The sequence below is a fragment of the Filicampus tigris genome, chromosome 20, assembly GCF_054856515.1.
Source record: "Filicampus tigris isolate MCC_2025a chromosome 20, RoL_Ftig_1.0, whole genome shotgun sequence".
Lineage (NCBI taxonomy): Eukaryota > Metazoa > Chordata > Actinopteri > Syngnathiformes > Syngnathidae > Filicampus > Filicampus tigris.
This window is the reverse complement of record NC_141236.1, coordinates 13379193-13390821: the sequence shown is the minus strand read 5'-3', so window position 1 is coordinate 13390821 and position 11629 is coordinate 13379193. Positions and strand designations below refer to the sequence as shown.

Here is an 11629-nt window from a genome sequence, read left to right as displayed (position 1 = left end):
GAAGTGCTGCTACTACTCAAGAGAAAACAAAAAACAATGAAAAAGAAATACACGGGGGTGGGGAGGACGCCTTACAAGTTGAACGAGAGTCACGTGACAGCCGGGCCCTGAGAAAATCACGTGACTGCGGTGACGTACCGGAAGTGCAAAGTTTGATCGCGGCGACTTGAGAGAAGGAGAATGTCGATTAGTAAAAGCAGACAAACGTTTGTGAGGCCGGTAAGTTTCTTTTTCTTTAGTGCTTGACTTATTTTGAGCGTCAACCGAGTCCAGAAACGTACTTATTAGTTTTTAGCCACTTTTCTCACTTTGACGCCGCGTAATGCTTAACGCGCCCAACAAACGAGACACAAAAACAACCACACAAAAAAGCTTTGAAGCTTATGTGTGATGTAAAAGGTTATAAGTACAAGCGATAGTTTTCTGTCAAATGTTTTTTTAAAAGCCTAGTAATGGCAAAAACGGGAAGCGATACTGTTTTTCGAAAACTGACATTCTCAGCTCAAAAGTCTGCGTTATTGGATTCACTGAGCTTTTGGGTATCGTCGGATGAAGTTCTTCGCGACACGCCTTTCCGCCTTTGGTGCGCTGACGTCATCTCGTCCCTTCTCTGCAGGAGCTACCGTTCTCGTTTACCATACAAGGTGGACTCCTTCCTGGTGAAATGATCCTCATCCAGGGAGTGCTACCTTCCGATAGCGACAGGTTGGCTGCCTCTTCCTCACACTTTCCCCTCCTCATCCTTTGTTTCCTTAACAACTAAGCTCTCAGGGCGCTGAAGTTGCTAACACTTGAATGTTCTTTGTAAGCTATCTTGTCTCCCTTGGACCATACTAACCGCTAAAGAAATGGTGAAAATAATTGTGGCTCCGTGTCGTCTTGGCAGGTTCCAGGTGGACCTGATGTCCGGCAGCAGCGTGCGCCCGCGCGCCGACGTCATCTTCCACTTCAACCCGCGCGTTAAGAAAGGTCACGTGGTGTGTAACACGCTGCAGGCGGAAAGCTGGGGTCGCGAGGAGATCCTCCAGCGCATGCCCTTCTCCAGGGGCGCCCCTTTCGAGCTGCTGCTGCTCGCCCTCGACGACCGCTACAAGGTGACCGCTGCGCTTGCCGTCGCATCAGTCCACTTTGCTCAGGTTGAATTTTGCCACCTGGACTCCTCTTGCTTCTCTGTTGGGCGTGTACCCTGGTGGTGGTGCTTGTTGTTGTTGTCGTTGGTGCAGCCCGTCGAAAGGCTGAAAGATTCTCGGCGGTTGACCAGTCTTCGTCAAGCAAAAAGTCCAGCTGCCCTCCTTGAACTTTTCAGCGGATGACCGTGACCCAGACGGCTGACGACGCCAGCAGACGTTTAACCGACGCTAAGCTAATCAGGTCGACGGCTGTGGTTTCCAGGTGGCGGTCAACGGCGCTCACCTGTTGGAGTACAAACATCGACTGCCGCTGGAGCTGGTTGACACGCTGGCCATCTCGGGAAGGGTCCAAGTGGACGTCGCGGCCGTCCTGCTTTCATCGGCGGCCGCCGCCACCGTGCCGGCCGACGGGGACGCCGAGCGGTCACGCTCGTCCGACAGCGCGAGCTCGCGCGTGCTCGTCATGTCAGCTGACGCGGTGACTTGATTTATTGCGTCAAGGCTGAAAAGAAACTTTGTTACCCTCCCCATTTTTTCATCTTAGAATAACAACAACATTAGCAACGTATTCAACCCGTTCAAACATCAACGTCCCATTTTCACTCGCGATTCACTCTCGAGTCCACACCGATACCGAGTACCGATACGACTAGTGCGACATCGGTTTCGTCAATTTCAGTGAAAACAATGACATAACTGTGAACAAAGACCGTTTCTTTTATGCACATGATGATCGGCCAATGTGTTCAACCACTTGCTGTGTCGCATCAACTACTGGCAAGGAAGGCTTACTCAATGTTGGAAATGCTTGCCTTAATTATCGGTGGCTGGTAAGGGCAGCCTTCGCAATTACTCGATACTTGGAAATAAATGTGACCAATATCTGCCCAATAAGATACGTGCTATCGCTACTCGCCCAGCTCTCTTATTCACCTCATTACGGACATCTTTAATTTACAATAAACCCCCTCACACTCGCCATTTTTGCACCTCGATTTACCTATTTATTATTAAGGATTTGTTTTTCAATGTTTTAAAAATGTTTAAATCTTTAATTTGGGTGGGATCAACCTCCATTTTTTGCTGAAAACACTTATTGAGGGTTAAAAAAAAATTAAACGTTAGCAGCCTGGTCTGCTGTATTATTCAAATAATCCTTTGTCACAGGCCTGTACTCAACATTTCGACAATTCCAAAGCATTCCTCTTCAGCAATTTCTACCCACGTCTCAGTTAATTCTTTTTTTAATTATGGAATGTGCGTGTGTGCGTGCGCAGCGCGGCGGGCTCCGAGGTGACCTGGCTGGCGGTCTCCGTGTGGGCAGCAGCATCGCCATCCGAGGAGAAGCCAATCGGGGGGCAGACAGGTAGTCGGACACCCCCCCCTTCACAAAGATGTCCGTTACCTCGACAATACGTTTTGTTCATTTGCTTTCCAGGTTTGCCGTCAACCTTTGCGTGGGCAACGGCGACGACATAGCGCTGCACCTCAACTCGCGTTTTAAACACAAAATGATTGTGCTGAACTCCTTCCTGAGCAGTTCCTGGGGGGCCGAGGAGCGCCGAGTGGACGCCTTCCCCTTTGGAGCGGGACTCTACTTTGAGGTCACAAAACAACACGACACATCTCCATTAAGACACTATCAATATGTATTGATTTCTTCACCATGACGTCACACGCACTTCCGGTTAGACAGAGCTTGTGTCAAGTAAACAAAGTGTGCTACGCGGGCTCCCTCTAGTGGTACATTTTTTCTCAATTTTTCTTCAACTTTTTATAAATTCGGTACATTTTAAGTATATAAAAAAATAAAAAAACATTTTTTTCCACATGTGCAATACATTTTAATTGATTTAGTTTTTAAATGTTTCCTGTATTGAATAGCAGTGTTAATATTAAATAATGATACTCCGTTCACTGCGTGAAGATCTCTTGGCCACCCTGTTGTTCACACGCGCTGTCTTGTTGTTCAGATTATCATCCGGTGTGAAGCGGACTCATTCCGCGTGGCCGTCAACGGAGTCCACCAGATGGATTACAAATACCGAATTCGCCCCCTTGCAAGCATCACGCAACTGCAAGTGACAGGCGACCTGTCGCTGATGGACGCCAGGCTGATGTGATGTCATCAAGGCAAGGTGGGGAAACTGCTACTTCCTGTCTGGAGCTCATCTTGCTAATTGCAATAACCTAAAAAACAACAAATGGCTACTCACTGCTTCCACTTTCTGTACAACAACTTTAATGGTGTAAAATGAGTTATATACATTAATACTCATATATACATAAAAATAAAAACAATTTACATTAAAACAATACCAGCATGCGCTGGGACAAGTCATTGAGTATGAGGTTTCCATGGCGACGAGGAGGAGGAGGAGGAGGAGGAGTGGTGGCATTCAGAAGTCTGCGTCCAGCGTGAAGGTGTTGTCGGTGTTGGCCGCCATGACGCCCATCCTCTGGTACTCGCCGACGCGCTTCTCGAAGAAGTTGGTCTTGCCCTCCAGGGAGATGTTCTCCATGAAGTCAAACGGGTTCTCCACGCAGAACAGCTACGCAAAGCCACAAACGGACGTGAGACAGACGGACGGGACGCCGGAAGCGTTTGCCCAGGCCCGGCCCGGCGACCGTTCAGTCGGGCGTCTGTGTCGCGTCGCCGCCTTGCCGCCCGCCGCCGGGCCACATGCCCCGCGACGTGACGCAGGCGGCGCCGCTCAGCCCCCATCACCGGCTGATGTCTTGACCCCTGCGCCTCTCATCACGACGGCCGCCCCCGAAAGCCCCCCCCACCCCCCGGCCCGTCGGCTTACCTTGGCGAAGCCGAGCTCCATCATGAGGCGGTCGGCCACAAACTCGATGTAGCGCTTCATCAGCTCACAGTTCATCCCGATCAGGTTGACGGGCAGCGCCTGCGTCAGGAACTCCTGAAACGCCGAGACGGACGTCAGAGGGCCGGAGACGAGCGGGGGCGGCCGGACGGCGGCCGACGCTCACCTGCTCGATCTCCACCGCGTTTTTGATGACGGACGCCACCGTCTCCGCGGACGGTTTGTTGACGAGGTGCTTGAACATCAGACAGGCAAAGTCGCAGTGGAGACCCTGAAAGCGCGACAGCACGTCAAAGGCGTGCCCGGGGCCCAAAGGTGGAGGACACGCCAGGGGGGCGGGGCCCTGACCTCGTCTCTACTGATGAGCTCGTTGGAGAATGTGAGTCCGGGCATCAGGCCGCGTTTCTTCAGCCAGAAGATGGCGGCGAAGGAGCCCGAGAAGAAGATGCCCTCCACGGCGGCGAAGGCCACCACGCGCTCGCCTGGAGGCAGGACAGGCGCCGCACATCAATCAAGCAATCAATCAATCAGTCAGCAGATGAGATGGCGAGCACCCGCTCTTTACCGTAGGTGGCGTTCTTGTTGCCGATCCAGTTGAGCGCCCAGTCGGCCTTCTTCTTGACGCACGGCATGGTTTCGATGGCGTTGAACAGGTATTCTCTAAAGGGTTCGAACGCGGCGTCAGAGCGCTGCACCGCACATCATCGTCATCATCATCATCGTCGTCTGACCTCTCTTTGGGGTCTTTGATGTAGGTGTCGATGAGGAGGCTGTACATCTCCGAGTGGATGTTCTCCATGGCGATCTGGAAGCCGTAGAAGCAGCGCGCCTCCGTCACCTGAACTTCCTGCGTGAAGCGCTCCACCTGGTGGACGCACAGCACCACCACACGTGACCGCCGCGCTCACAAACGCCACTCGAAAGGATGCAGGCTCTTTCAGGGAGATTCTAGTCTCGCAAAGACTGTTGCAATTATTTTGCCAACCAGAAGATTGAGCCCGCACATCTCACCAGGTTCTCGTTGACGATGCCGTCGCTGGCCGCAAAGAAGGCCAACACGTGTGAGATGAAAAACTTCTCATCTTCCTTCAGAACTTCCCAGTGCTGTGTGTCCTTGGACAGATCCACCTGCACACACACACACAGGTTAGCACACATGACACACGCGTGTCGACAGGCCCGGTTGCGCACGGACCTCCTCGGCGGTCCAGAAAGACGCCTCGGCCTTCTTGTACATGCGCCAGATGTCGTGGTACTGGATGGGGAAGATGACAAAGCGGCGGGGGTTGTCCTTCAGCAAAGGCTCCGCCTCCTTGACGCCATCCTTCTTCACACCTTTGAGCTGGTAGACAAACACAGATCGCACACGGTCGACATCTCACTTACGGGGCGGCGTGGCATTAACACATTTGCTGTCTTGCGAGCCAAAATTTGATTTACATGTACGTTTTTGATTCACTGTTTGCTGTCTTGAAAAAAAATCCAAAATAAGAGCATTTGTGAGGACCTGTTGTAGGCTACGACTCACGCCAAGACGCTCACATGGCCTACAGTCCAACCAACAAACTGGTGGGTTTTTTTTGGGGGGGGGGGGGGGCGGATTAATAAGATTTCAACAAAAGTGATTTGCTTTAAGACTAAATATGGTCACGAGCTTGGTCGCCAACACAAACTCGCAAAGCAATATCACACGTTAATGTAAAGCGCTTTGGCCACCATATAAAGAGGAGCATCGAGCTCCAAGAAGCTATAGCGGGCGCGCGCATTCAACCGCTTTGGCGCCCAAAGGAGTCAACAAAGCTGCCTTTGCCAATTTGACCGGGTTCAAAGACGACAATCGAGGGAATGTCGTTAGTTTGCCAGTAATAATAATAGAATGAGTGAAAAACAAACCGTAGCTAGCTGACTTGGCTAGCCGTGACGTCACTTACCGGCGTCTCGGCGAAGATTTTGCGCGCAGTTTTGGACGCCAAGATGCGCGACGTGTTCAGGCTTGGAGGCTGCCGGACAAAAAGGAAACTTGAGCAAGCCCAACTGGGAACATTTTACAAGTTACTCGCTAGGCGCTCGCTCACCGTGTTTTCTTTGTCCAGCGACATCTTGCCGACGTCGGCGCTCAGCTTGTTCTCATTGTAGGCGGAAAGGGGTGCGCGAGCAGACTGCATTTTCACACGCACGACAACAGTGGACGACTTAATAGTAGTTCAACTCAAATAAGAGTTGAAGAAGCAAAGCGAGGCAATCGGCCGACTGACTATTGCTCAGCGGTTACTGGGCTTTTTCTTGAAACCTTGGCGCCCGGAACGCTGCAGACCAATTGGAGGGCAGCTTGTACGGTGTCCTTAAGGGTGGTGTCGCCGATAGACCAATCAGAATGCACACTCCCCCTGACGTCACTCATACCGTCCCGCGGCAAGTTTGAAGTTGCATTGTCTTACAAAAGTGCGCCAACATCTTGTTACAAAACATTCAACTGCGATTATAAATCTAAAAGATTGATTTGAACCTTCACACGAAATGAAGTTGTACATAGTTCAGCTGAAAAGTGCTCCTCGTCGAAACGCGAATAGTTGCAAAGACCATGTTGATGTCGACGATTATTCCGGATATTCAAAGTTAGCTTTGAAACGTGAACATGGCTTGCCATAAATGTCTTTGTTGCTCATATGAAACCGATATTCTAAGTATGCTGAACTTGTTTGATGCAGTTGTCTTGTGTGGCCCGCATGCGGTCCATTAAGAAGACAGAATGACGCCAAGCTCGAAATTTATTTTCTTTCATTTCACAAGGAAGTAAAGCGGTAGGCCCGTTGTTATAAAATGACCATAAATAAGAATCTATTTGATGAAATGAAATGAATTAAATTAGAATTAAATGAATTCATTAAAAAGGTAATTCATGTCAGCACAAATTTTTTATAAGGAAGTAGAAAGTCTCCATTAAAATTGTCAGTAAAGGATTCTGAAGTTCTTACACGGAGGTCCAAAGGGGTTGCGTAGTGTTTCTTTTTTTTTTTTTTGGTCTTAAAGTTGATCACAAATTGTTGACAGTACGGATGTTCAATACCACTTTTTTTCTGACCAACACCAGTCAAGTATTCACACTTGCGTACGCACTGATACCAAGCACCGATACCACTAGTACTTGTATAGATCAAATTTTTAGTGCACAAAGATCAAATTCTTTATTTCTGATGCACAAGATGATTCGCTGATCTGGCAAATGGCTGCAGTGTAGCGAGCGCCACCTACTGGCAAGGAGGATGTACTCCATGTCATTTTTTTTGCCTTTAGTATCGGTGGCCGGTATTAGCACCTTTCTCGAAAACCCAATACCTTGAAATAAGGATGGTACTGATGCGTGCTATCGCTTCTTGCCAGTTCACATTCATGTCAAGTAGTTTTGCTGAGGGACAACCTCTTCAAATGTGAAAATGTGACAAAAGATCCTTTTGTGGGTCTTAAGGCGAAATGATTTCGGCTCACTGCAGGCCAAAAGACATCCTGGAATACATTCGATGACTTCATAGAGCTGTGCATGCACGCGTGTGCACCGAGGCGTGTTGAGAAGATAATGGAAAGCTAAGAGCATGATTATTGTCCTCCACGCTGCGCTGCCTCGCCGGTGTCCTTGTGGGCCGCCGGGAAAAAATGGAGCGGAGTCGGCACGCGCGCTCTGGATCGGGATCGCTTTGGTAACTTGCGTCGGGATTCGAAAGACCACCTTGTCGTTCACGTGAAGCCGCGAGGTGTCAGACGTATTCCTGCCGGCTGTAACTGCCCTTCACATCCTTGGCGACCCACTTTGGGGGGGACGCGTGACTCTTCTCCACCTTGGGGGCGTCCACCGAAGCTTTTCCCCGGCTATCGTTTTGCGTCCGCGAGTGGCGGCGCTCCAAGCGGGCCAGCGCGAACCCGTCGAGCCCCGTGGGGGTCGGGTAGTCCGGCAAAGCCGACCCCGGACAGGACAAGCAAAAGACGACCCCTCCCGCCAAGAGGAAGCCGGCGGAGACGAAGGTGACGCAGAGCGCCCCCCCGGGCTGGTATTTGTTGCCGTTGGCTCGCCGGGCGCTGGTGAAGTCAGCCAACACCTCCGAGGTGAACCAGGAAGCCGGGCCCAGGCACAGGGCGCCGGCCAGGACGAAGCAGCCCCCCGCCGCCGCCGCCGTGCGACCCTTGACTCGGTGGCCGCCCCCCCAGCGGGTGCACCGGAGCCCGAGAGAGGCCAAGCACAAACCGAAGACGGCCAGCGCGCACGACAGGACCATGGCGGCCCGGGTGGTTTGCAGGTAGGGGGGCGGCGCCAGCGGGGAGTTGGCGGTGGTGCAGCTGAAGACGCCGGCCCCGTACCACACGCAGTCCATCCACAGCCCCCGCGTGTGCCACATGGGGGCCACCATGCTGGACCACACCCTGATGCTTACCTGCCAGTTGGGCAGCAGCGTCGCCACCGTGGCGCCCACCGTACCCAGCAGCGCCAGGACGAACGCCAGGATCTGCGCGGCGGCCGACAGCATCGCTCCGACGCTCCGGTCCCCGCGGCGTACGATTCCTGAAAGGAGGGCGGGCGCCATGGCGAGAACGCAAGTAAGTGAAGGTAAGACAATTCAAAAATCCAAATGTATGAACTTCAATGATAACAAATGAAAATGCCAGCGGGTCGGAAAACGCCAGCGATTGTCAAAACGTCGGAATACAAGCGAGTAGAAGAGTGTATGAGAGTGTGAAGTGTCTTCGCCAAACGCCGAGATGTATTTCCCGCTTTACCAAAGCGAGTTTTGCTTGACAACAGCAATTTTTCTTCGGAAACTCATCGGTGCAACATCTCTTCTTAGTTTTTGGAGGATTACGTGTCATCGCAGCAGAGTTCGAGATGGGTGGTGGAACAGAATCTTTGTGTGTGTGGTGCACTCTAAAAACAGTTGGGTTAAAAGTAACTCAGAATTGGACCGATCCACAAAGTGGGTTCATTTGACCCACCTTCTTGAATTGTTTTGTACAAAACAGCACCATTTTTTTAGGTTGTTTTGTACAAAACTAACAATTTTTGGGGGGTTGTTTTCTGTAAAATAACCCAGAAAGTTGGTTCAAAGTGACCCAAGTAGTGGATCGGTCCATTTTTTTACCCCAAATTCTGCACTCTAAAAACAGTTGTGTTAAAAGATAACACAATTTCGGGTCAAAAATGGACCATTCCACTACTTGGGCTTTTTTTTGCAGAAAAACAAAAAATGGGTAGTTTTCTACAAAACAACCCCAAAAATTGGACTGTTTTGTACAAAGCAATGCAAGAAAGTGGGTCAAATTGACCCAAATAGTGGATTGGTTTATTTTTGACCAAAAATTGTGTTATTTTTAACCCAACTGTTTTGTGTTGATTTCTCAGAACACATCACACATATGACCAAAACTGTTAAATGACTGCTTTTTAAAATTTTTTTTTTTTAGTCTATCACAGATAAACAATCTTTTCAAATTTGAAAAAAAAATGGATACGGGAGCAACCTAAAGGAGTGGAAAAGAAAGATCAAGTCAAATATACGAGCGCATAAGAGAGCGTGACGGACGGACGCACAGCTGAGCCTTGGTGGGGAGGGGGGGGGGAGGTGTACCCCATCATGAGCATTTAGATGCGCAGCATCCCTCGGGAGGCCCATCCAAATGTGAAAGCTGCATCGCTCTCACCGACACACCGCTGCGACGCTCTCCGAGTGCCGATTCCCCGCCGTCGCCCTGGCAACCAACCACGCATGCACTACATGAGCAGCACACTTTGTGGAAGGCACTTCCTGTCTCACCTGAAGGTCACCGCCAGCTGGACGGTTTCCGATCTGACGGCTCCTGGTGACGGGACGCCGACTAAATATGTCCCGCTCCGGTCCCGGTCCTGGTTTTGGCCCCTCGCGGAGGACCATTGAAAGGGTTTTTGGTGCGGTCCGATGAAGAAAAAAGTGGCGCGTGGGTTTTGCTGATAAAAGCCTCGTCTTTTGTGCAATCAAAGTCAGGCAGTCGCGAGACCCTCTGCAAAACGCTGATAAGATCCCGGACACCCACACGATCACCGGTGACGGGACCCCTGCAGTAGCCGACTGCGCCCCGCCCCCAGCCCGTTATTACGGCGTTATCACCGAAATAAGGCGCTGCGCCCCATCGGTCACCAAAAACTGCCCGAGCGCGTTGGCGGCGCCAAACGAGGGACCACCTTCAGGTTTGATGAGGCGACGGGCTCGCCGCAGTGATGTCATGCTGGCAAGACGCCGCCCCTCCGGAGGCGGAGCCCTTTCAACGCCGTGGGCCCCTTGGCGTCGGAGCGTGAAACGGAGCTGAGGTACCAAGGCATCCGAACGCCGCCGATGTCCTCATGTCACGGGTCGTTAGTGTCCAAATCGGGAGTCCCATTATGAAAGCCGTCGGGTTTTCGCTTTCCCGTTTCAACTCGTTTCCCATGGCTTCCGATGCAAAAGTCCAGCAAGATGCCGCAACCGGACATCTGACGATTCATCCATTCATCAATAACTTCACAACTCTTGTGATAATCGATGACAGTCAAGCCTCGCTATTCATGTGCCGTCACGCGAATAGTGAAAATCTTTTTTGGCATCAGGGTAAATAGTTGCATATGGAATGGCTTCAAAAAGATACAGCTAGAGCCCAGCAACTGTTCAGTATTCAGCAGGGCCACCCACCACAACATCCAAAAAGGCTTACTGTAGGACCCTCTGTATGCACATATTTTGCCGCCCCCCCCCCCCCCCCAAAAAAAAATGAATGTTGGTTCAGTTAGTCGTTGGTGTGACATTTGAGCAGCAAAACAAGGTCAATTCCATTTCATTATCATGTCTTCACCACGTCCATTAGCTTCATTTATCCCCGCTTGACCTTTCACCCCCACGATCACGGCTTTAATTGTTTAACCATCTGGCACTGATGATAAACCACACGCCTGCGCACAACAATCTTCCAGGAGCTCCCTAACCCCCCTTCACACACACCTCATCTCATCTGTGTCCGTCATGCTTTGGCGTGTGAGGACAAATGCAATGGGCGCACACGCGCACAGAAAGTAGAAACCTGAACACAATCATGTCAACAAAACACGAGACTCATAAGCATCACAGCCACATCACAGCTCGTCATCCTGCAAGCTCGCAATCTGTGTGTTTAATCATGTCAATGGCTGTTATTCAAATGAACTACTTTGTAACTAATTGTAGTTTTGGTTTTAGTCCTAATAGGCATGTGAAAGACTAATCGATCTCATTGAATGCCACTGACAATTGCGCCTCCAAACACAGTGGCTTTTGACTGAGCTTATCACTCAGCACGGACTTCTAAATGATGATATATGCAAGTCCGTGTCACTTTCTGTCCTTTTACGCTCGATGTGAGAGGACAATAATGTTATTTCTGCCCTCTGTAGAACAAAATCGCTACTGCAGCCAAGACAAGATGCACAAAACGCGCCGCGCTTCTCATCTTGCTTTTCTTCAGCTGCTCCTCAGCTGCTTCCTCGTCCTTCTTCGCCCATCGACCTAAGCACTTTTAAGTCAAGCGCCCCGGACAGCTGGAATATGGTATTGCACTTAGTCTTCCAAAGCTATTAAATGTTTGAAGTGGATAAATGTACAACAAAGTAAACATTATTTTAAGTTTGCATAGCTGTAATTTGTA

At 50.5% G+C, this 11629-nt stretch overlaps 3 protein-coding genes across 5 annotated transcripts; 1 reads left to right on the top strand and 2 right to left on the bottom strand.

Annotated features, from left to right (window-relative positions):
* Positions 1-114: 114 nt before the first annotated feature.
* Positions 115-3446, top strand: LOC147128500 (galectin-8-like). The gene is made up of 7 exons (XM_086018864.1): positions 115-219; positions 617-705; positions 887-1094; positions 1393-1608; positions 2408-2496; positions 2569-2734; positions 3104-3446. Exons 1-7 carry the CDS (start codon positions 181-183, stop codon positions 3251-3253), a joined length of 957 nt encoding a protein of 318 aa, XP_085874990.1. The 5' UTR covers positions 115-180; the 3' UTR covers positions 3254-3446.
* Positions 3438-6277, bottom strand: LOC147128499 (ribonucleoside-diphosphate reductase subunit M2-like). Its single transcript, XM_086018861.1, has 10 exons — positions 6034-6277; positions 5890-5958; positions 5154-5300; positions 4970-5086; positions 4690-4823; positions 4524-4618; positions 4307-4440; positions 4125-4229; positions 3941-4054; positions 3438-3682 (listed from the first exon to the last, which is right to left on the bottom strand). The coding sequence occupies exons 1-10, from the start codon at positions 6121-6123 to the stop codon at positions 3530-3532; spliced, it is 1158 nt and encodes a 385-aa protein (XP_085874987.1). The 5' UTR covers positions 6124-6277; the 3' UTR covers positions 3438-3529.
* Positions 6278-6726: 449 nt separating this feature from the next.
* LOC147128498 (claudin-20-like) lies at positions 6727-10668 on the bottom strand. Of its 3 annotated transcripts, XM_086018867.1 has the most exons (3): positions 9757-10668; positions 9644-9691; positions 6727-8510 (listed from the first exon to the last, which is right to left on the bottom strand). In XM_086018867.1, exon 3 carries the CDS (start codon positions 8473-8475, stop codon positions 7711-7713), a length of 765 nt encoding a protein of 254 aa, XP_085874993.1. In that variant the 5' UTR covers positions 8476-8510; positions 9644-9691; positions 9757-10668; the 3' UTR covers positions 6727-7710. The 3 variants fall into 3 exon arrangements, with proteins under 3 accessions (XP_085874993.1, XP_085874991.1, XP_085874992.1); XM_086018865.1 differs by lacking the exon at positions 9644-9691; XM_086018866.1 differs by lacking the exon at positions 9757-10668 and having other exon boundaries at positions 9644-9697.
* Between the last annotated feature and the right edge of the window lie 961 nt (positions 10669-11629).

Bases quoted from the DNA above. Each gene is read 5' to 3' on its own strand.
- LOC147128500 (XM_086018864.1), top strand. From the start codon at position 181: ATGTCGATTAGTAAAAGCAGACAAACGTTTGTGAGGCCG. The intron at 706-886 runs GTTGGCTGCCTC...TCGTCTTGGCAG, and splicing joins CTACCTTCCGATAGCGACAG to GTTCCAGGTGGACCTGATGT. The intron at 1,609-2,407 runs GTGACTTGATTT...GTGCGTGCGCAG, and splicing joins TCGTCATGTCAGCTGACGCG to CGCGGCGGGCTCCGAGGTGA.
- LOC147128499 (XM_086018861.1), bottom strand. From the start codon at position 6,123: ATGCAGTCTGCTCGCGCACCCCTTTCCGCCTACAATGAGAACAAGCTG. The intron at 5,959-6,033 runs GTGAGCGAGCGC...TTTGTCCGGCAG, and splicing joins CGCTGGACAAAGAAAACACG to CCTCCAAGCCTGAACACGTC. The intron at 4,619-4,689 runs GTCAGACGACGA...CGAACCCTTTAG, and splicing joins ATCAAAGACCCCAAAGAGAG to AGAATACCTGTTCAACGCCA.
- LOC147128498 (XM_086018867.1), bottom strand. From the start codon at position 8,475: ATGCTGTCGGCCGCCGCGCAGATCCTGGCGTTCGTCCTGGCGCTGCTG.